At 45.6% G+C, this 23,734-nt stretch overlaps 1 protein-coding gene across 1 annotated transcript; it reads left to right on the forward strand.

The window, feature by feature from the left end:
* The first annotated feature begins 350 nt into the window (after positions 1-350).
* On the forward strand, positions 351-22,004 carry LOC111841100 (polymeric immunoglobulin receptor-like). The gene is made up of 5 exons (XM_072711675.1): positions 351-640; positions 1,667-1,981; positions 19,308-19,622; positions 20,673-20,706; positions 21,284-22,004. The coding sequence occupies exons 1-5, from the start codon at positions 493-495 to the stop codon at positions 21,450-21,452; spliced, it is 981 nt and encodes a 326-aa protein (XP_072567776.1). The 5' UTR covers positions 351-492; the 3' UTR covers positions 21,453-22,004.
* The last annotated feature ends 1,730 nt before the right edge of the window (positions 22,005-23,734 follow it).

Below are 23,734 nucleotides of genomic sequence, written 5' to 3' on the forward strand. Positions count from 1 at the left end.
CTGGCCAGGGCTTAACCTGCTTGGCTCCAGGTGGATTAGCTGGTCTGACCTGCAGGTGCTTTGGCTGCTGACATAAAGAAGCAACTATAAGCTGAAAAAGGAGGTTTTTTGCAGGCTAATTTTATTTTATCTGATCAGTTTTCATATTTTTGCAAATATAGTGATATTAAATACAACATTTACTCAAAACAAATTTTAATATTCTGCAGAGTAAAGTACTGCAGCCTACAGTAGACTGGTACTGACTCTGTATGAATATGTGTATAAATGGTGTAAGAGGGAGTGAGAGTTAATCAGCTGGGTAATTTTCATACTGTCCCTGCAGGTGTGTCCACAGTGAGGTGGGTGACTGTACAGAGTGGAGGATCTGTCACCATCCCATGTTTCTATGACAACATATATCAACAACATGTGAAATACTGGTGCAGAGGGAGTGACTGGAGTTCATGTACTCCCATAGTACGCACTAATTCTCCAAAGAAAAGTGGTGAAATGTCAATCAGCGATGATCCCAAAAAGCAAGTCTTCACTGTGACCATCAACAATCTGACAGCTGGGGACTCTGGTTACTACTGGTGTGGTGTGGAGATCAGCAGAGGTTCAGCTGTGGGAACACGGGTTTCCCTGTCAGTCACTGAGGGTAAGATGTCTGTACTGCAGACTGTTGGCAATGAGATGCACAGTATGTAACATGCCGTTCAGTCAGAAAGGAAGGACATTACCACAAACACAGGAGAAAATATTTTAATGAATAACAGGGACAAAGTCTTCGTTTTGATCAACACCGTAAATGAGACCAGGGAGAAGTAACAGTAAATAGGCTACTGTAGGGGGTTAAATATGACAAGAAATATGTTAAAAATGTCAGCTGGTTTGAATTTTAAGTAGAAATCATATACCTGTAGAAAATGAAATTTATAAATAAACATTCTGTCACAGTCAGTTTTGCTGTCAGTTACTGATATTTGACCTATATATGTAAATTTAAATAACTATAATATATGCAAATGAATGTTGCATTTATTTAGCACTTTTCAAGACACCCAAAGCATTTGATGTAAGCAATGTGGAGCCACTTCAAACACCACCACTGTGTAGCCCCCACCTGGATGATGCAATGGCAGCCATTCTGCACCAGTACACTCACCACACAGTAGCTAAGGTGGTGAAGGAGCAGGAGAGGATTCACTAATTAGATATAGGAGGTGATTAGGAGGCCAGATTTGAAAGGGCCACAGTGGGCAATTTAGCCAGGGCATCGGGTACCACCCCTACTCTCTCAAAAGATGCCCAGGAATCGCTTATGAGATCTGAGTCACAGGACCTGGGTGTTACATCACATCTGAAAGACGGCACCATCCAGCAGTTACCTAGTTTTTATGCTTGGTCTCCTATCCAAGTACTAGCCAGGGCTTAACCTGCTTGGCTACAGGTGGATTAGCTGGTCTGACCTGCAGGTGCTTTGGCTGCTGACATAAAGAAGCAACTATTTTTGCAAATATGATGCTAGTAAAAACAACATGTATTAAAAACAAATTTTAATATTCTGCAGAGTAAAGTACTGCAGCCTACAGTAGACTGGTACTGACTTTATGAATATGTGTATAAATGGTGTAAGAGGGAGTGAGAGTTAATCAGCTGGGTAATTTTCATACTGTCCCTGCAGGTGTGTCCACAGTGAGGTGGGTGACAGTACAGATTGGAGGATCTGTCACCATCTTGTGTTCCTATGACAACATGTATCAAGAGCAGGTGAAATACTGGTGCAAAGGGTGGGACTGGAGTTCATGTTCTCCCAAAGTACGCACTAATTCTCCAAAGATAAGCGATGAAATGTCAATCAACGATGATCCCACAAAGCCAGTCTTCACTGTGACCATCAACAATCTGAGAAGTCGAGACTCAGGTTACTACTGGTGTGGTGTGGAGATCAGCGGAGGTTCAGCTGTGGGAACACGGGTTTACCTGTCAGTCACTCAGGGTAAGATGTCTGTACTGCAGACTGTAGCCAATGAGATGCACAGTATGTAACATGACATTCAGGTAGAAAGGAAGGACAAAGGAGAAAATATTTTAGAAAATATTCCATTTCAATATTTAAAAACTTCATTGGGAACTTCCAGGTTGAGCATGAAGTGAGCTGGCATAGTTTTTAATGGTTTGCTTGACCTTTGTTATCTTTGGCCTGGAAATACCCTAAAGGTGGAACAGATGAACACAGAAATTTCAAGGAACGGAGTCGTCCTGAATTTGATTGGTATTCATTGAAGTTTTACTTGTATGAGGAATCATATAAGTTTTTCATTATGTAATAACTACGATTTACGTCATTTGGGGAAGAAGATACAGCTTTTGGGGTTAAATGTTATTTCTTGTTCTTATAAGGGGATGGGGGAATGTTCTGGGTATTACCATGACAGCGTCTCCTTTTCAGTGTTATGAATGGACCAAATTTATTTTTCATTGCATGTGCTGACATGCAGCTTGTACCCTCAGAGTGTTTCGGGTCACAGGCTGTGAATGTATTTTATTATGGCCACATGGCTGTTGCTATAGGAGGCCATCCTGTGAGGTTTATATCTTGGAAAGCAGAGGGGCTTAATGGACCTGGTACTAGAGATGGGAATTGAGAACCGGTTCCAAATTTTCCAAACCATCAGAATTAAATGCCTCTGAGCTTATCAATTCCTTTATCAATGCCAGTGTTACACCATATTTTGTGACTGTCATGATGAGTGACTCCAGGGGGCGCTGTTTCACATATTACTGGGAATGAACGTAAAGTTCCTGTTCATGTGCACGAGCCCTTTCTGCAAAATAAATTCACACGTCAAATAAAAAATCAGAAATAAGACAAGAAAATTGAAAAGAATAACTATCATGTCGTTTAAACACATTAATTTATTTGAAATATGCATTTACATACATGAATATATTATAGCGCAGTAGGTACCATGGGGCAGAGCGGCATATTGCTGGTGCCAACCTTGTACATAGTTCTCAGTGATTACCAGGCATCGTCTTGTGCTGTACTGTAGTGTCATGTGTAATATTAAATGTTAACTGTGGTACATAGCGTGTGTGTGTGTGTGTGTGTGTGTGTGTGTGTGCGCCCACCGTGTGGGTTAGGAGTAAGCGGGTGACGGGCATGGTGGGCAGTGTGGGTGTGTTATTAGAGTGACTGGCACAGGTGAAATAAACGCCACCTAGCGGTTGAATCCCATCGCCTCCTGTTGCTTATTACGGTTTCCACACCATGGAATATACGATACGCTACATTGGTGTCAGAGCTGGGGGTGATAATTGAGGAGCTTGAGAGGGAGAAAGAGAAGCTCCAAGAAGCTGACACCATAAGGGGAGCAGCCAGCTTGAGCAGACCTCCAGGAACCGAGTGCTTTGCCTTCCTGGACCAACCTGATGGCCCCAGCACCCCCCACCTGCCCAGGCGACAGTGGTGCAGCACGGGGATACAGCTGGTCGCAATCAAGACCCTCCTCAAGCTGCCCCGCTATGACAGAAAAGGCCCCTTGGAGCCCTACCTGACCCAGGTCCGGCTGGCGGTGCGGCTCAGTGGCCAGTGACCCAGCAAAACTGCGGGTCAACTGGCAATGTCACTGGAGGGGGAGGCACTGAAGACTCATCTAAGCCTCTCTCCAGAAGAGCAAGAGGACAGTGGGGCCCTAATTAACACACTGGAGCGGCGGTTTTTCCATCCATATTTCTGCTACCGTCACCAGTTCTCTCTTGTAAAACAGATTTTAATCTCAATGGGACTTTGTGGTAAAATTAAGGTTAATAAAATTTACATTATCCCTGGCCAAAGCCCTCAGTGAGCAAGACAGAGACGGGTAAATTTTCTCCACTGGGATCAAAAAAGTGTTAATTCAATTAAGACATAATGAGACATGAAGAGAATTTCTCCACAGGGATCAATTATTATTAAATAATAAATTTACAGAACACTAGAGATATTCGGGAATCATACAGGCTGCACATAAAACACGGGGACAATAGGGAATGCAGAAAAACCATAACAAACTCAAAACAAGGGCTATTTACACACGGGGCATACTGGGACAAGCAAAACACATCTAAAGAAGCCAGCCCAGATCCGGAACAGCATTCTGTGGACAGATGAAACTAAGATCAACCTGTACCAGAATTATGTGAAGAAGAAAGTATGGAGAAGGCTTGGAATGGCTCATGATCCAAAGCACAGCACATCTTCTGTAAAACATGGTGGAGGCAGTGTGATGGCTTGGGCATGCATGGCTTCCAGTGGCACTGGGTCACTAGTGTTTATTGATGATGTGACAGAAGACAGAAGCAGCTGGATGAATTCTGCAGTGTATAGGGATATACTTTCTGCTCAGATTCAGCCAAATGCAGCAAAGTTCATTGGATGGTGCTTCACAGCAGAGATGGACAATGACCTAAAACATACCGCAAAAGCAAAATTTACATTTAAGGCAAAAAAGTGGAATATTCTGCAATGGCCGAGTCAATCACCAGATCTCGGCCTGACCGAGCATGAATTTCACTTGCTTAAGACAAAACTACAACCACAAACAAGCAACAACTGAAGACAGCTGCAATAAAGGCCTGGCAAAGCATAAGGCTGTGTTTCCCCTACCATTGTATAAGGGGGGGTGCCCTGCCCCCCCAACGGCACCTCCCTCCCCCCCTTGAAGGTCAAGTTAATTTTAATTTTATTTTCTATATAGCGCCAGATTACAACAGAAGTCATTTAAGGTTACCTTTCCTATACGTTGTCCTTTTCTTAAACAAACTAAATAGCCTTATGTTATTTATCTTAGTTACTCAACAGCTTGTCATTTTTGTCTCTACACGGTCGCACCAGAGGTAACAGTAACAGTAGCAAGGAAAAACTCCCTAGAAGGAAGAAGCTTTGGGAGGGACCAGACTCAAAGGGGGAGACCATCCTCCAGGGGGCACCAGAGGAAGTCAAACGAGCAGGATGGCAAAGTCCCAATTCACACTGTCCATATTATAAGATATGAGTAGGTGCTGGTGCTGCTTCTGATGGCAGGAGGGACAGCAGCATGGCATGCAGGAGAGACACCACAGGTAGTAGAGGCGTCTCAGGCAACAGGGTAGGCAGACTATCTTGATATTATGGGGTGTCTAGCCAGCACACTCCAGGAAGGGTAGAGGAAATAAAAAGTGCAATTGGCCAAAGTAGGGGAGATTAGAGGCAGTGCAGACAGTTAGGTGGGTGCAGTATGTTACCTCCGGCAGATGTGGTTATGGCAGCATAAGGGAGAGGGAGAGGCAAGTGGGAATACAGGCATGGGGAGTCACTGAAATGTCAGCACTCCAATTCCACAAGGGGGTGTGAAGCTAGAGTGACAGCACTGGCAGTTCAGTTCATCCAAAGCCAATGGCACCGATCCCCACTCAGCTCTACATCCCACACTATAGGTCTATCTGGGAGTGAGCAGTTAGCTAGAGCTAGAACTAGAGTCCCTATAAATTAGATTAAACAAGGGTGTTTTTAATCTAGACTTGAATATTGAGAGTGAGCCTGAATCCCGCACATCTGCTGGAAGACCTTTCCACAGCTGCGGATCTCTATAAGAGTATGTTCTATTGCCTGTCGTAGTTCTTCCTACCATAGATACTAACAGACGTCCTGCTCATCAAAACTGAAGCAAGCAGGGAGGGCTGTAGGAGGCTAGTAGATCTCGAAGGTATTCTGGTGCAAGACCATTTAGTGCTTTATAAGTTAATAGCAATATTTTGTAGTCAATTTGAGACTTAACTGGAAGTCAGTGAAGAGAGCACAGAACAGAACTAATATGATCACATTTTTTGGTTTTTGTGAGAACTGTAGTTGCTGCATTTTGTACTTGCTGAAGTTTGGGGGAGGATCCTGATGGGCAACCACAATGCATCTTCTGGTTAAACAGATATATAAAACTGTGTATCATCAGCATGACAATGGAACCTAACACTGTGATTTCTAGTTATGTTACCAAGAGGTAGCATATATAAAGGGAACAGTAGTGGGCTCAGCACTGATCCCTGTGCAACACCATATTTGACTTTGGTCGGCTTGGAAGATTCATTGTTCATTGATCAATTAAATAAGAGTGAAACCAAGAGAGAGCTGTCCCCTTAATGCCAACCACACACCCTGTATGTTAAACCGGGAATCAGCAGTGGTGTAATATCCCTCCACCTTCAGGCTGTAACGCTTCTTGGCCTGATTGATTTGTGCAGGTTGTGTCTGGCTGTTTTACAGTCCTCAGCCTCACCGGATACAAATGCAATGCAGCATGTAGCATAGACCACACTCCCCAGTTACTCCAGGGTTTATCACTGGGATTGGAGGTCTTACAGCGTTTTGTGGGAATAATGTTCTCAGTGCATGTACTAATATAGCCAGTTAGAGCTGCAGTGTACTCCTCTAAGTCAACCGTAGAGTCCCTCCTCATAGCAGCAGTTCTAAACACACCCCAGTTTGTACTGTCAAAGCAGTCTTGAAGTACCAGTTCTGATCCTTCAGTCCACACTTTAATAGTTTTACTTACTGGGGGAGCTGGCTTGGGGAGTTGTCTGTAGGTTGGGTAGAGGAGCACTGAGATGTGGTCTGACTGACTGAAGTGTGGCTGGGGCACAGCCTTATAGGCGTCCTTCACGTTGCTGTACAATCAGCCAAGAATGTTACTCTCCCCTGCTGGAAAGCAGACGAGTTGTTGGTACATGAGGAGGACATTCCTGAGGTTGCAGTGGTTAAAATCACCTGCCACAATGAACACAGCATCTGGATGTGCAGTCTCCCCTATGCTAATGACGTTATGTAATATCCCGAGTGTGGTCATGTGATCCACCTGTGGCAGAATATAAACAGCCATCAGAAACAGCGGTAAACTCCCTTGGTAGGTAAATGTGTCTGCAGTTTACCATTAACAGTTCAGTGTCTGCTGAACAGCTTTTCCACACCCTGCATATCCCCACACCATCTGCTTACACACACGCAGACACCGTGTCCCCTGATGTTCTCCGCGGTGGATGGAGTGAGTATGGAGCAGGAGAGCTGAGTCTGCCACACTCTCCATAAGCCAGGTCTCCCCATCTGTATTCACCTCAACCTTTAGACAATGAGGTTTGAATGGCCTTATGTGTATTAAGGATTTATACACCGACTACATCTTTTTATTGTATTGATAACCTGTGTAGTGTTGGAGTCAGAACTCCGCCGGGTCCGTTGATGAGAAGAGATTCACTGCACAGTCGAGGAGTGGTTGCAAGTCACCAGTTTATTCTGATTATAACCAGGGAGCTATTCTGATTATAATCAGGGAGCAAACATCCGACATACATTCAGCATGTACAAGAAGACGCTCGAACTCTAGGGGTCGGCTCTAGGTCTTTATAGGCCTTTTGGGGTGTGGCCCCCCTCGTCTGTACTTTTCCATCTACGTGTCTACATCATACTTTAGCTTTTGCTCTAGTTAGTATGTGTGCATGTTCCCAAACAAGGGTAAAAAATGAGTGTCAGCAATAAGATGGGTTCCTGTTCACTTAGTGTCTAGAACAAGGTCATCTTGACCCGTTCCCTTGCTGTAAGTTCCTGCTTTTTCCCATTTACGGGTAAGATCACCTCATCCTAGTCTCAGTTCCCTTGTCTATTTTCTTCATTGGGTTAGAGGCCATACAGTCATAAAATTATTAGTTGTATTTCTTAAATAATTAACCCTTCAATTCCCCCTTTTGATCTCCGCTAGGAGATCACCCTGATTTTAAGTAGTATATGTGATCCTGTTGATTAAGATTATAGGCAGCATGTGATTATGGGCAGTAATAAGGAAATGAACCTGATTATAGGCAATCATGTTACCGCACCCCACATGCATATGCCTCACCCAATGTCGACCAGTGGTGCACCCATTATGATAATAATAATCCCAACAAAGCCACACCGCATAACTCCGGTACGACGCATTCTGCTCCTGGCAATTTATCACGTCACATAAATCGAACACGAAAGTGGTGGGGGTGCCTCTCAGGTACTGAAGCTTCAGAGGGGCCTCTCCCCCTGACCCCACGCACTCGAACGAAGCGGCTTCTCCCGTCTGGACAATGGAAAGCAATATAATCATCAGCAATTTAAGCATTACACACAATACATTGGTTTCCCCCACAAGCCCCCTTTTTATCTTGAATCTCTGCATCTTGGTCCTGATGATCTGCGACGGATGATGTGTTGATTTCTTCAATCAGTCAGGGGTAGACTGCCCTGCTGATCTGCTCAGGTCAAGGGATTATTCTGCCCTTCTGTTGAGACCTGAGTGGCGTCTGGTTCAGCCGAACTGACGCTCTGGGTGTCTTCTCCGAGGTCCCTCTGTATGTCTGTGGTGGTCCTGCCTGGCTCCTCTGCAGCTGCACACTGGCTCCAATGGAACCACGTGTCACCTTTGCCTTTTAGACGAACTGCGTGAGACGTCCTCTCGGTAACTCGGAAGGGGCCGGTCCACCGGGGCTCTGACCACTTTCGTTTGATGACTTTCAGGAGGACCCACTCTGCCGTGTGTGGCTCAGATGGCTGGTTCCCAGGTCTCGTTTCCTGGATCTGTTTGGAGAAATCTGCAACGAGAACTTGCAAACCATCATAATACGACCTCGGATTTCGCTCCCCCTTTTCATCGGGGGTCCAGGATAGCCCTCTCTGGGGTCCTGGAAACTGCCTGCCTGTCTGGAGCTCAAAGGGAGTGAACCCAGTCCCCCTATTTATAGAACACCGTACTGACATCAGTGCCAGCGGTAAAGCATCAACCCAATTCATTTTAGTCTGTGCACAGATTTTTGCCAATTTTTGTTTTATTGTTTGGTTCATTCGCTCCACCTTTCCCTGGGACTGCGGATGATAGACAGTCCCGAACGCATGTCTTAACCCCAACGCTTTTTCCACTTTCTGGAGGTCTTCGTTCTTAAAATGAGTCCCATTATCGGACCGGATCCTATTAGGAAACCCGTGTCTCGGTATGTACTGATTGATCAGAAACTTTATTACAGACGCGCCATCCTCCTTTTTTGTGGGCCATGCTTCCGGCCACCCCGAAAATGCATCCACACACATCAACACATATCTGAACCCCTTCACTGGAATAATCATGTCTGTGTAATCTATGATGATTTCCTCCCTTGACCTTGTACATGTTGGGAACTGTCCTTTTTCCGGCTTGACTGTGGGTCGTGAGTTATGAACGGTACAGGTCGCACAATCTCGAACGTGTCCCTGCACCATGTCTTTCATAAACGGATGTCACCACACAGTCAAGGTTTCTAACATCTGTTTCACCCCTGCATGTCCAACCCCGTGAGCCTCTGCTAGAACTGCCTGGCGAATACCGGGAGGCAGGGCTGGTTTCCCTTCCTTATTCTGCCACAGGCCCCCCTCCTTGCATCCCCCTTTTCTCATCCACATAGTTTTCTCCTCTGGAGAGGCTTTGTCCTGTTCTTGCTGGACCTTTTCCAGGGTTAGCCTATCACTCAGCCTAAGTTCCTCTTCCACCGTGACCATCTGTTTGGTCACATGGTATCCTGCTGCTCTTTTTGCTTCTTCGTCTGCTACCTGATTTCCCTTTGCTACCACGGTTCCTGACCCTTCGGGGCCCCTGCATTTTACTACGGCCACTTTTTTTGGGGAGCATTAGGGCTTCTGCCAGCTGTTTCTTCTCTGCTTCATGCTTTATTGGCTTGTTTCCCGCAGTCAAAAATCCTGCTCTGAGCCATTGGCTGAGTTCCACATGCACTGCGCCTACAGCGTAGGCTGAATCTGAATATATGGTGACTTCTTTTCCTTCCGCTAGTTTTAGCGCTTCAATTACAGCTATCACTTCGGCCCTTTGAGCCGACTTGGCTCCTTCCAGCTTTTCTGCAATCAAGGTCACATAGTCCTGTTCTTGTCTAGCAACCACTGCGTATCCTGCCTGCAAACCTCCTGTGTCCGTCCTGAAACAACAACCATCTGTGAACCAATCCTCTGTTCCCTCTATTTTTTCGGCTTCTAGATCTAATCTAACCTTCTCCTCTTTCTGAACTCTGGACTCACACATATGTGGTTCTCCCATGCTCATCCGATCGGCCATGTTAATCCCTTCGTGGGAAAAATTCAAATTGGGTGCCTCTAGTATTTTGCAAAGTCTCTGCTGCCTAAGCGACGTCATGGTAAAGGTGTGTGAGTTTACATAGGCCACCACGCTGTGTGAGGTCAGGAGATGCAACACGTGTCCCATCACTATGTGTGCAGTTTTCTGAATAATTTTAGCCACTCCCGCTGCATGTCTTGTGCATGCCGGATGTCTTTTTTCTGTAGTATCAAGTTTTACGCTCACGTACATCAACACTCTCCGCTCTCCCCCTTTTTTCTGAAACAGGATGGCGTTAACAACGTCACCTGCTTCAGAAACATCCAAGTGGAACGGGAGAGAGTAATCTGGGAGGGCTAGGTCTGCGGCCTGGGCTAGTTTCTGCTTTAAGATGATGAAAGCCGCCTCCGACGCCTGGTCCCAATTGAGGGCTGCACTGAGGCGACGTAGGCCGTGCTCCCGGACCAAAGCCCTCAGGGGCTGTGTGAGCCCCGTGTAATCTGGAATGTACGTGCGACTGTAGCCTGTGAGACCTAAAAAGGACAACATGTCTTTTACCGTAGTGGGTTTTGGATGATGCAGGATAGCTGAACGATGAGCCGGGGAGAGACCTGTCCCTGCGCTGGACAACACGCGACCTAAAAAGGACACAACTGTCCGCGCAATCTGCAATTTATCCTTACTGACCTTAAACCCTTTTTCCGACAGTCTGAGCAGCACGGACTGGGTGGCTTGTAGGGCCTCCTCCGATGTTGGGGCAGCAATCAGGAGATCGTCAACGTATTGGATGAGGGTGACACCCTCCGGGAGAGAACATCCCTGCAAAGCCTGCTTTAAGGCCTGATTAAAAATGCCTGGAGAAAGGGCGAACCCTTGAGGCAGGCGTGTGTACCTTAGCTGACAACCCTTGTACGTGAAGGAGAATATGTCTCTGCACTCCTCTGCTAGAGGGAGACAGAAAAAAGCATTTGCCAAGTCAATACAAGTGAACCACTTCTGTTGTGGGGTCAAATTAGTCAGGGCAACATATGGGTTTGGAACTGGTCACGCCCATGATCCCTAGCTATCTGCTCATGTTGCAAGAGGGCTGTGTCCTGTGCTGCGACCTGTATGCAATAAGTGCTGCAGGAGGGTGAAAAGGAGATCTGTGGGATCTGGGTCTGCACCCAGTCCTTTGATTCTCTGGCCCGTTTAACCATCGGGCCCAACTCTTTGGCCTGGTGTTTTAGGATGGAGGGCCAGAGAGACATGTGGGACAGCCTCCTGTCCCATCATGTACCAGGTCACTTGTTCTGGGGTAAGCACCGTGGCTGAGGCTACTCCTTCGGGACCCACGTATATATTCCTAGAGGCAACTTGCCATTGGCGGCCTTCCAGGCCCTCAGTAAACAGTTCCTCATACCACTCAGTATTTTCCCTATCATAGAAAAGGGTCATATGAGGCGGGTCAGGGGGGCACATAGGGCTCTAGGAGCGAGATCCAGGGCCGCCACGCTGAGTAGGCCGCCAGGATGCCAGCCAGGCCGGGCTCCAGCAGGCCCCAATAGATGTCTGCCAGGGCCTGATTCTGGATGGGCTGGACCAACCACTGTCTCGCCCCCGTGTTCCGCGCGTCACAACGCAGGCGAGTGCCTTCCGGCAGGGTAACCACCAGTCCATCCGCACTGCACAAAATTGAGGCGCCCAACTTCACCAGCATGTCCCTGCCCAGGAGATTCACTGGAACTGAAGAAGACACAACAAAAGGGTGGAGGAAGGTCTGTTTCCCCACCGCAACTTTCACAGGCTTCGTTATTGGCAGTCTCTGTTCTTCTCCCGAGAAGCCCACCACGGTCACTGTTGAGGCAGACAAATGATGTTTCTCTGGGACCACGTTAAGAGTGGAATACGTGGCTCCCGTGTCCACCAAGAACGGCAGTACCTTATCCATGACCAGGAGGGAGAGCATAGGGTCTGCCTCCCCTGCCTCCCGGGCCACTCGTGGGCACCGTCACTGGGGAGGGGGAAACCAGTCCCACTCCCCCCCTTCCATCACCGGGTAGAGTCCTGCTGGGGGAACTGCCTGTGGGTGTGGTGCCATCACCTGTGGGTTGGGTGCCTGCACCTGGCCTGTAGGAGGTCCTCCCCTGCCGCGTGCACTGCTAGGAGCGGGTACTGGACAATCCCTTGCCCAGTGGTCTTCTGCCCCACACCTGAAACAGACACCTGACGGCGGTCCCCTTTGCGGGCCGCCCCTTCTCCAGCCCCGGCCCCTGTATCCCCGACCCCAACCGCCTCGGGCCCTTCCCCACTGTTGGCCCCACCCTCCCTGTTGGTGGGTGGGTGTCCCATTCCAGGGACCCGGTGGTTGAGACGGTGGTCCCTCTGGGGAAACCCCCGCCACCATCTGCTTCCCCTGCCCTGCCTTTTTGTCTTGGATCGCCTTTTTTCTGGCTTCACCCACCTGCAGCTTCAGCAGCTGCGACTGCAGTTCCTTAAGGTCGCCTTCCTCCTTCTGTGTTTCCTCTTTTGCCCTCTGCAAATGATGGACGACATGCCTGTCCCACATCTGAGATTCTGCTTCTTGGAGATCTGGGTTGTTTAATATAGCCCCCTTCACTTCCGCTGGGACTCCCTCCATTACTGCCCGCCTGAACCATTCCTGCTGCGCCCCATCCTACCCTGGATGGCAGCCAGTGCAACGGGTCCTATCCTCTTTACTTATTTTATTTATCTACTTCAAAGGTTGTGGGTTTGAGTCCCACCGGAGTCGCCAATATTCTCTGGGGTGGAGTTTAGGATCCCATGTAAACTTTGGGATCACTGCTCCGCTTGGGGCGGGGAATATCTCTCGCATAGCGTCACCCAGGTCCACTATCACCGCTGTCAGAATCACACTATTTGCAACTGTTGCAACCCTTGCTCTGGCCTCTAAATCCTGTAGAGCGTGCTTAGTCATACATCGGGCTGCCACTGCCCGGAAATCCCCCAGGGCCAACGTCAGACCCTGAGTGAGTTGATCCAACTCATCCAGCCACTGTCCTCCCCCCTCTGCCGGGGGAGGCAGCTTGTCTGCCAAAGCCTGCACTTCCCCTATTGAGAAAGGTTTATATCTTTCTCTTCCGCCTGTTCCTCGCAATAAAGGTGCGACTAGCTTTGTCCCTGTGGAGCGCAAGCCGTATCCATTTCCGGACGACCCTTGCGCTCCCCCTATGTATTGTGCACCAAGTGCGTCTGTCTGGTTTTCCCCGAAAGGCTCTTCCTCACAGTCCTCAAACCGTGCGTCCTCCTCAGTCTCCTCACACGTCCCTGGTAACTGTCCCACCACCTCTACTTGCCTTTGCTTCCTGCCACTTAACTTTAGCCCTCTTCCTGGGGTGGCGGGTTGAAATATGCCATTCTCCCCGAACTCCTCTACTTGCTCCCGCGCTATTCTGTTACGGAACGCTGGCTGGTCTGGTGCCCGTGCACAGTGCTGTAAATCTAACCTGTCTTCTGTCCCATGAGATGAGGACTCAGCCTCGACGTCTGAGCCCCCGTCTGATTCCTCCTCCACTTCCTCAGACCGCGCACCGACTGAGACTTCCCGAGTCCCCTGTGTGCGAATATGGAGGGTTCCCCCTGTAACATTAATCATTGGGCACATGTGGGCTGGGGGCGCTGTTGGAAACATTCTCTGGCCTGTATATGCCGGAGGAGGATCCTCACTGCCTGTCCGTGTGCCTTCTGCAGGAGAGGGTGACTCACACTCCTCTCTCCCCTCCGTATGGAGGTGACTCGTCCCCTGCCAGAACAGAGCCAACCTCGACCACTCTCTCCTTTCCTTCTCATACTTTTCTATCTCCTTCTTCAGCTTTCCCTTTTTGATCCGATTAACGCTCACTCTCTTCTGAGCTGCCTCGTCCCTGAGACTAGCCTGCTCTCTCTCTTCTTCCCACAATATTTCTCCCAATGAGCACCTGTCCTCCACTCGACACCCAGCGCTCCGAATCGCCTCACACATACGCTGCGCTGCATCTGTTACCTCTTTCTCCTTATTATTCTCCCTACTTGCCCCTGCCACTGCTTCCTTCACCACCTGAATCTGCCTTAACAGGGGCTTCCACACTGTATTTTTAGGAGGTGCCCATCCTCCGTCATCTGGCTCTCTATCAAACTCGCGATCCATTGTAATTGGGCCAGCTATGTTAGCTTTATTTTATTCCTATTATTTAGTATTAATTTTTATTATTATATATTACTCCTCTATTCTGCTTTAATCCCTTTTTTTTTCTTCTAATTATTATATCATCTATTATTATTATTTATTTATTTATCTTTATTTTCTTCTAGCAGCGCTTTTACCTCTGGGTGGGGGTTCACCCAGCTACACTTCCTACACCTTTTATTGTAGTGTAATGTCCTACTATTAAACACCACCAATACATAAAACAGCCTTACAAACAATAATTCTTCATTCATATTCCCCGGAGTAGGGCATACCTCATACTCTTAATCCCAGTCAAATCATCACATTCATACACCTCCTAGCATTTTTGAGACACCTCGCCTCGGGACTTCCAGCCCTTTTGGAGAGGGACCTTAGTTCCTCTCCCCACCTTACTTTTGGGGGTCTTGAATTCCCCGGGTCCCAATACCCAGCTCGCCTACCAGCTCGTCAACCAATAGGGAGGTCGCCACACCCAAGACTATGCGGGGTCCTAATCCCTCTGTTCCTTAAAATTTGTCCGGGCCGTCTTTTCCTTAAAAGGTGTCCCTATACCTTTTTTCATTTTACCTACTTTTCGGCCGGAGAGGGTCCCGTGCCCTCTATTCCCTTCTTCTTTTTTTTTTTTTTTTTTTGCTATCTCTTATTATTTTTTTTTATTTTTTATATCTCTTCTTATTACTTTTTTTCTATTTTTTAAATCTCTTATATTTTTTTTTTTTTTTTTTTAAACTCCGGTTTTTCTACACTCACAGACTTACCATACTCACTCCTTATACACAAGGCATAAACCACACAAGACACAGTACATCAACCCCACATATACCTGGTACCCGCAACCCCCTCTCTGTGCTAATTTACAGACGGGCCACTGGACACTTCAAACTGCTCAATTTGACATGACCAATATGCAGATTTTGATATAACAGGCTCTGCTTACCTCTTCTAATCGGGCCCCGCAGTTCTCTGTGTCCAAGTGGGCTTCGTCAACACTTAGCCGAATCTTGCAGATCTCCTGCTCATCCCGGACGAGCCCCCAAATTGTTGGAGTCAGAACTCCGCCGGGTCCGTTGATGAGAAGAGATTCACTGCACAGTCGAGGAGTGGTTGCAAGTCACCAGTTTATTCTGATTATAACCAGGGAGCTATTCTGATTATAATCAGGGAGCAAACATCCGACATACATTCAGCATGTACAAGAAGACGCTCGAACTCTAGGGGTCGGCTCTAGGTCTTTATAGGCCTTTTGGGGTGTGGCCCCCCTCGTCTGTACTTTTCCATCTACGTGTCTACATCATACTTTAGCTTTTGCTCTAGTTAGTATGTGTGCATGTTCCCAAACAAGGGTAAAAAATGAGTGTCAGCAATAAGATGGGTTCCTGTTCACTTAGTGTCTAGAACAAGGTCATCTTGACCCGTTCCCTTGCTGTAAGTTCCTGCTTTTTCCCATTTACGGGTAAGATCACCTCATCCTAGTCTCAGTTCCCTTGTCTATTTTCTTCATTGGGTTAGAGGCCATACAGTCATAAAATTATTAGTTGTATTTCTTAAATAATTAACCCTTCAGTAGAAAATATGGCCTCCCACATAATCATTTCTTGGGGTCGGCGGTCCCGCCGGCGGGATCTGACAGAAATTTCGCAAAACCGTTTAAATAACTCCGCGAGTTTTTGTCATATACACATTTTAAAAATACCCTCAGAAACCTTGGACGGTCTACTTTTCAAATATATATAGGTAGACACTAAATATATTTTTACAGCTTCGTGATACGAATAGAAAGAACAAGAGTGACTGACTTAAGCGTCTGCGTCTCGAAGCGGCTCTGATCACCCACCCACTTGCAAATCGCGCTATTCGCATGATAATAACATGATAATCCGACAGTTAGTATTGGGTGAAGAAATATGTGAATACGCCCATTGTGACCGAAATAAACAAGAGCACATGTCTGGGTAGTGTTTACACTGATCGGCTACAATATAGCACACGGATACGTCTCTGCCGCTGAAGCTTTGCGCCAGTGTTGCCACTTTCAGCAGCGAAGCTCATACCTGTGTTCATGGCTCAGTGGGTTAAGCCTGTGTGCCTGCAATCACGTGGTCGCCGATTCAAACGCAGCGTATTTAGAACGTGAATAGCGATCTTCCGCTGAGAGCGGTCCTTCACGCTCCCGATACAAGTAAAACAAAGAAAGGTCACGATTTGCTTTTTTGCCTATTTAACCTAATTTTAAAAACTTTAATACTTCCTACAATGGAAGTTTTGAAAAGAAGACAGATAACGGATTTAGTCAGTGTTTTTTTCATGATTCTACATAATGATTTCAGCGAGATATAAACTGAAATACACGAGAAAGATACGCGGTCGACGATGCCCTCGTCACCAGAGCGTCAATAATAGTCACTGAATCATATTTATCGCTTTCTATATTTAAATAGTCACAGTTTTTCATTTTTCATTCCATCTACCAATAAACTGTGAAATGAATTTTATTGTTGCTACTTTTCTTGCGTTTCAAACTGCCTTTCCAAAGTGATGGGTGTGGGGTGCAGTGACATTCCAGACTGATGGGCCATTGACAGTATGCAAACTACTACAGGTGTGAGGACACCTATCTCATCAATATTCATTGTGAAGACCACTGACTTTGAGAAAAAGAGTGTCACTCTAAAGTGCTAACACTTTAGTAATCAAACTACATAAAATTTCAGAATGTCACTTTCACCTATGTGTAGCCAACCCCTGTGTCTATAAGCTTCAGAGCTCAAAAGTCTTACCTAGAAATGTCTATAATGTGTTTTTTTTACAATTTCTCAGCATGTCTGAAAATAGGTTTTTGAAAAGAATATGTTTAAAGTTGATTTTAACAAAAAATAGAATAATAACGTTCTAAGAGGTCTCAGATTATTGGTGCTGAGTTTGTGCTGAATAAAAGCAAATGTAACACTTTGGGATAAATGTTTTTTAGATAGGTGAAATATTTTGAAATGTCAAGGCATGTCAGACTATCTCGAAAGTGGAAAAGAAGCCTCAGACCGCAGGGGGTTAAGGATTTATACACCGACTACATCTTTTGATAGTATTGATAACCTGTGTAGAAAATATGGCCTCCCACATAATCATTTCTTTAAATACCTACAGATTTGTCACAAAATTTCTCTCTTTTTCTGATCTCCCACCTGCTATGGTGCTGGAAAAACACTCTTTACTTTGAGGATGTCGGACTGATCTCTGCATTATACTCTCAACTGATGTTAAAACCTAGGTAATATTAAAACTAGGTGGGAGGATGAACTCGGTATGGATCTGACTGCGGAATACTGCTCTAAAACACTGTAGCATGCTGAGATTGGGGCTCACACAGTTTAAAGTTTTGCACAGGGTTCAGTTTAGCAAAGCCAGGCTTACTGACATATATCCTGGGAGGGATGCTGGCTGTGACAGGGGCTCCCTTTCTCCAGCTGGTCTAGCACATGCTTTCTGCTCCTGCTTTCTGGTTGGTTGGAGCCGCTATGTGGATCGTCTCTCATTCACCATGCTCTGCCATAACAGGGTAGCAGATGACAACTTTGATTTAAATATAAATCAATCTGCCATCATTGCATTCACGTCGCTTTTGGCCTGTAGGAGAATCTGGCTGCCCTGGGAATCTCCCACTCCTCCATCTGCTGCTGCTTGCCTGGAAGACATAACTCACTTCCTAAAGCTAGAAAAGATTAAATGTAGGCTGAGGGGTCTGTGAAAAAGCTCCAATCCAGATGGGAACCTTTCCTGTCGTACTTTGAGATTCTTAGGGAACAACCCACTGGGTGAGGGTCTCTGACTGTAACTGGAGGAGCCCCCCCACCCCCCCATTTTTGGACATTAATTTAATTACCTCACCGGATGGTCAGTACATTGTGAGTGAGTGTATTCTGGACCATCTGACATGTTGGGTATATGTGTATCTGAGCCTTGGAAGCGTGTTGGGGTTTGGCTGTGAAAATGTACATTTGTATTTTTCAACACATCAGTGTTAAACACCAGCGGTGGTTCTAGACCATTTTAACAGCGGGCAGTTGTTCTGATGGGGGGGACAGATGCATTTGACCTTCATGTCCACCAAGTATCACGTACAGTAGATTCTCAGCATTAAGGAGCATAAGACACTTTTGAAAGCCGATCAGCTATTTATGTGATGCTTTGCAGTTACATTTTACACTTTTTACCAATAATAGTACATTTATTTCATACCCAAGTAACATTTGCATTTAGGGGGGGCACAGGGGTGGCCATGAATGCTGTACACCACTCCCCACCCCCTCCCAGAACCTCCCCTGCTGCCTAGATCCATTTGCGTAGGGTGAGGGGACTCTTCTTATAAATGCTGAAAGGGGAATGCAATGCATTATTTTACATGTATCGTATAACTATAGTGTATGACAATGAATGTTGCATTTATATAGCACTTTTCAAGACACCCAAAGCACTTTCCAGAAGCAATGGGGGGCCACTTCAACCACCACCACTGTGTAGCCCCCACCTGAAAGATGCAACACCAGTACACTCACCACACAGTAGCTAAGGTGGTGAAGGGGCAGGAGAGAATTCACTAATTAGATATAGGGGATGATTATTAGGCCAGATTTGAAAGGGCCACAGTGGGCAATTTAGCCAGAGCATCAGGTACCACCCCTACTCTATTGAAAGATGCCCAGGAATTGCTCTCAGTTACTGATTTTTGACCTAAAAATGTGAACTTAAATGTGTAAGTCGACAAATGAGGTTTTTGCAGGCTAATTTTATACTAAATGATTAGTTCAGTTAATCATTCATTATACTGTTTTGTTTTTTACCAATACAGTGATAGTAAATGGAACAATTAAAAAAAAAAATTATATTCTGCAAATTGAAGTAGTCTAACGGACAGTAAACTGGTACTGACTCTTTATGAATATGCGTATAAATGGTGTAAGAGGGAGTGAGAGTTAATCAGCTGGATAATTTTCATACTGTCCTTGCAGGTGTGTCCACAGTGAACACGGTGTCTGTACAGAGAGGAGGATCTGTCACCATCCCATGTTTCTATGACAACATATATCAAAAACATGAGAAATATTGGTGCAGAGGGAGTGACTGGAGTTCATGTACTCCCATAGTACACACTGACGCTCCATATATAACTGGTGATGTGTCAATCAGAGATGATCCTGACCAGCAAGTCATCAATGTAACCATGAATAATTTGACATCTGGGGACTCTGGTTACTACTGGTGTGGTGTGGAGATCAGCAGAGGTTCAACTGTGGGAACACGGGTTTACCTGTCAGTCCCTGGGGGTAAGATGTCTGTACTGCAAACTGTAGCCAATGAGATGCTCAGTATGTAACATGTCATTCAGTCAGAAAGGAAGGACATTAACACAAACACAGGAGAAAATACGTTTCAATATCAACATTTTAAAATGTAATTTACTGCAAGTTTTTGATGTTTGATGGCTATAATTTCAAGTGTATGTATGATGGACAGAACGATTAACTTATACATATCAGTATTACCTCTAAAGGAGACATCCCATAATTCAGGCCTGATGACCTCATCAGATACAGGTCCTGCTCTTTATCAAATACATGAGTGTCTGATTTGTATGTTACACCTGGGAGCTGTACAGAGGCCTCAGGATTCACATATTTCTAGTTTATGATACATTTGTATAATATGATAAATATTACAGATCTGACTATTTTCTCAACCAGACACCCAGTCAGATGTCTTTCATAAAACATCACAGGCATCAGATTACTGGAAACAGACATACAGCCATATTCATCTTACAGCCATTTATTATGTGTACAAATCCAGTTTGGAAAAAGTAAAATGTAGGTTTTTACCGTCATACATCAAAAACTTTTTTCTTCTTTAGATTTCAGTTTCAGACAGTTATAGGGATTAATTGCTACTAAAGGTGTACAGGCTGGGTTATTGTCTGCAGGTAGTTTCTAACTGCAGCAAAGGCCAGTGTTACAGTTGCACTCTGTAATAACTGATCCAGTTCTGAAATAAATACATTATGATATATTAATAACATTATTTATCTCACCTGCCCACTATTGGTGCCCTGGGATGTGGACACTTTGGTCACAACCCTAATTTATTATTCTGCATCCAAACAGCTATTTTATTGAATATTTTTGTTTATTTCTTTTTTCAGTTTTAGAAATGACCTTTGACAGTCCGTACTGGCTGACAGATCAGGGTGGGGATGCTGTGGGGGGAAGCTGGGGGCCCAATCTTTGCTTTCATGGGGCCCAAAATCTCTAGTGGCCCCCAGGAACAGGGTTGTTTATTTTTTATTTAACAATCCTTTCTCTTGTTTCCATTTTTGGCAGATGATGAAGAAGGAGGGAATAATGAAAAACAGAGGTAAGCATTCAGCAGCACTTACAGCAGTGTGGTGTCCAGCTATGAGCGTCTACCTGATCACACAGTGATGGGAAATTTCTGTTAATTTATGGGAACATTGTTTTTTTCATTAATTATAATTTGCCTGTGATGACATCACATCCAGGGTGAGCCCCTGCTTTGTGCCCTATGCTGCTGGTCAAAGGCTGCAGGCCAGTTTGGAAGATGGATGGATGGATTGATGGATTGATTTTACAAAATAATATAACGTTTTTAAATTACCATAGTAAATCTGGCAGTTAAAATTCTCCAACTATTTTTATATTCTTTGTTAATGTCTCCTGTTCCTCACATGCAGCCTGTGTAATAGTACAGATGTGGCTGAACCATGTTACTATAAAGCATGTAAGACTTTACTGTTCAGATCCACCCTCTTATTCAGCTCCTTGGTCCAGCTGGCTCTGTATGTAGGACTGGGCTTATTGGTGCTGCTGTTGATGGTTATAATTCTGTCAGAGTAGATTCACTGCATTGTTCTTCAGGTTTAAATGTGATACGTGTGACTGACAGACACACTGATGTATTATATGTCTGACAGGTGGGAGCAGGTTCTGGATGCTGCACTGAAAGCTGGGACTGGTGTGTTGTATCTGATTTGCACCATCATCGCCATTCAGCTGCACTGGAGCTCCTGTAGAAAGAGGGGATCCAATCAGAGAGAAGGAGATGATGAGGGAGGGGCGAAAACGGGTCTTAAGAAATTCTGATTAAATATACAAGCTTGTTTATCGTGTTAAAATGATCATCATACAGCCTCTATTAGTGCATATAAATAAACAAACCTTAAGGCTCCATCACAAGGGTCATGCTGTGCTTGTATGAAATCTGTCTTCATATAGTTCTGTTTATGTTGCAGTAATTTTTTATGCATGAATCTTCCTGTGACAGAGGACTCTGGAGGGGTTGGGGGGGGGGGGTGACCTTTGTGGAGCAAAATGAATCAGAAGAGCAGGAAAATAAATGGTTATGCTAACTGCAGTGAGGTCTCTCTCACACAGCTCAGCTTAGTCTGTCCAGTCACACCATGAGAGTCAGTTAAACACAGAGAGGTTGGTCTGCAGTTGTATTATCTGATGGAAACCAGTAGAACCAGTGCATTGTATGTTTGATGGCCTCTGCTTCACAAGTGCTTTGCTGCCACCTATTGGTTTAAATGTTGTATAAGTGGTTCATAATAATTTACTCATTAGTGAAAGTTAAATTATTTGTTCTGATTTAATAAATGATTGATATAGATTTGGTTTAGTGTGAATTTTGTATTTTCTGGGGTTATTAAAATGATTTAAAAGAAAAAGAATTTTTCAAACTTAAAGTGAATGTTTTTGTGGTAACATTTCCATGCCAGAGCCACCAATCAGTAACCCTGTCAGAGAGTGATGTCACACTAAACTGTCAAAATCTGTCCCTGTTTCCCTCTTTGTCCAGCTGGTGTCACTGGCCGTTCCACTTTATGCTGCCCTAGTCTTTCATGCTTCACAGCTCCTAGTGTGTTCCACTGCTACCTGGGCTGCTGTGTGGCTGAATGGGTTGAATGTTTGGCAGAAAACCAAGCATTTTCCCTATCATGGGTTTGAGGCTCTCCAGAGGCCAGCTTCAACTTTGTTGGACATTTTGAGTTTTTGTTTTTTCCCCATTGTTATCTTGCCGCGAATCCAGAGCCCTGAACAGGGGAAGTTGCAGCTTCCGCTGCTGTGATTCCAGAATCTGGCCCCAAAGGGGCCGCCACTCACTCAGTATCCGGAGGTCTTGCTCCTGCTCCATTCGACCCTCCTAAGTCCAGCCCACAGGCACCCACTCACCCTGACTTTGCCCCTGTAGCTCCACCCAAGGTCGCCCTGGGCTGTATAGCCTCGCTTGAGGTCACTCTGGCCCATGCAGCTTGGCCTGAGTGCACCCCCGGCCTAGTGGGGATGGACCTGGAGGACATCTCTCCAGAGGACTTGAAATGGGACCCCCTGTACTCTCAGGCTCCAGCCTCCACCTGAGGCTTGGGCCGGTTAGATCCCAATCTCTTGTGCCGTCTATGGTGTAGGCAAAGGAGCAGTACAGGTCCAGGCTGGAGACAGACCACTCATGCCAGCCATCCAGAACCAGTTCCCTACTCTCCCGCCTATTCCTGTCCTGCAGTCCCCGTCACTCTTCAGTCCTGCAGTTCCCTCGTCGTCCTCCAGCTCCCATCCCATAGTCTCCTCATCGCTCTCCAGTTCCTGTCCTATACTTCCCTCATCATACTCCAGTTCCCATCCTGCGCTTTCCATCCACACACTTAAATGTAATTTAAGTTGTACACATTGATTATTACATGGGTGACATGAGGGCTTGAGAAGAGGGTTGTTCTGTGTAACATTTTATTGCTAAAGTGAACTTTGAGAGCAGAAGATAGCTAGCCACATTGTTTTGTAGCCTATATTATCTCAATTGATTTCTCTTATGTCAGGCTTGGTCTTACGGTGACGATTGAATCTCCGAATGTGCTCTGTGTTCATTTCACAGGTATATATTCTCATTACCACGATTGGAAAAATAATATGTAGATCGAAAGTTCATTATGTTGGATGAAGTTACGATGTGAAAAAGGAGGAAAACTTTTGGCGCTGGGAAATGCAGATGCGTTTTAGTTAGTGCACCTTAATGCCAGTGTGTGGATTTCTGACCATTAAGATGTACTTTGTTAATGTCGAGCATTTGGAAAGCGGATAATTTAGAAATGATATGTAACATGGTGAATATAAAATCCTAATGCGAGTTTTATTTCACGGTGTAATTTCATTGTATTTTATTTTATGATTTGTGAATTAACGTGAAGTAGGCCAGTCTGCATTCTACCTGACTGGGAGAGGCTTGGTCTTATGGTGATGATTGAATCTCCGAATGTGCTCTCTTCATTTCACAAAGGTTGTGAATAAAAGGCCCAAAGAGAAAGTCGTCGTCAGCGTCCACTTTCTGACACTTTATGACGAGTCTTGTACCCGAACACAACGCAGTGTGG

The sequence above is a fragment of the Paramormyrops kingsleyae genome, chromosome 4 (assembly GCF_048594095.1).
Source record: "Paramormyrops kingsleyae isolate MSU_618 chromosome 4, PKINGS_0.4, whole genome shotgun sequence".
NCBI lineage: Eukaryota > Metazoa > Chordata > Actinopteri > Osteoglossiformes > Mormyridae > Paramormyrops > Paramormyrops kingsleyae.

What these genes read in the sequence shown, in the direction of transcription:
- LOC111841100 (XM_072711675.1), top strand. Translation starts at nt 493, where the DNA reads ATGTCAATCAGCGATGATCCCAAAAAGCAAGTCTTCACTGTGACCATC. An exon ending in TTACCTGTCAGTCCCTGGGG is followed by an intron (nt 19,623 to 20,672) that starts GTAAGATGTCTG and finishes CATTTTTGGCAG; the next exon opens with ATGATGAAGAAGGAGGGAAT. An exon ending in GGGAATAATGAAAAACAGAG is followed by an intron (nt 20,707 to 21,283) that starts GTAAGCATTCAG and finishes TATGTCTGACAG; the next exon opens with GTGGGAGCAGGTTCTGGATG.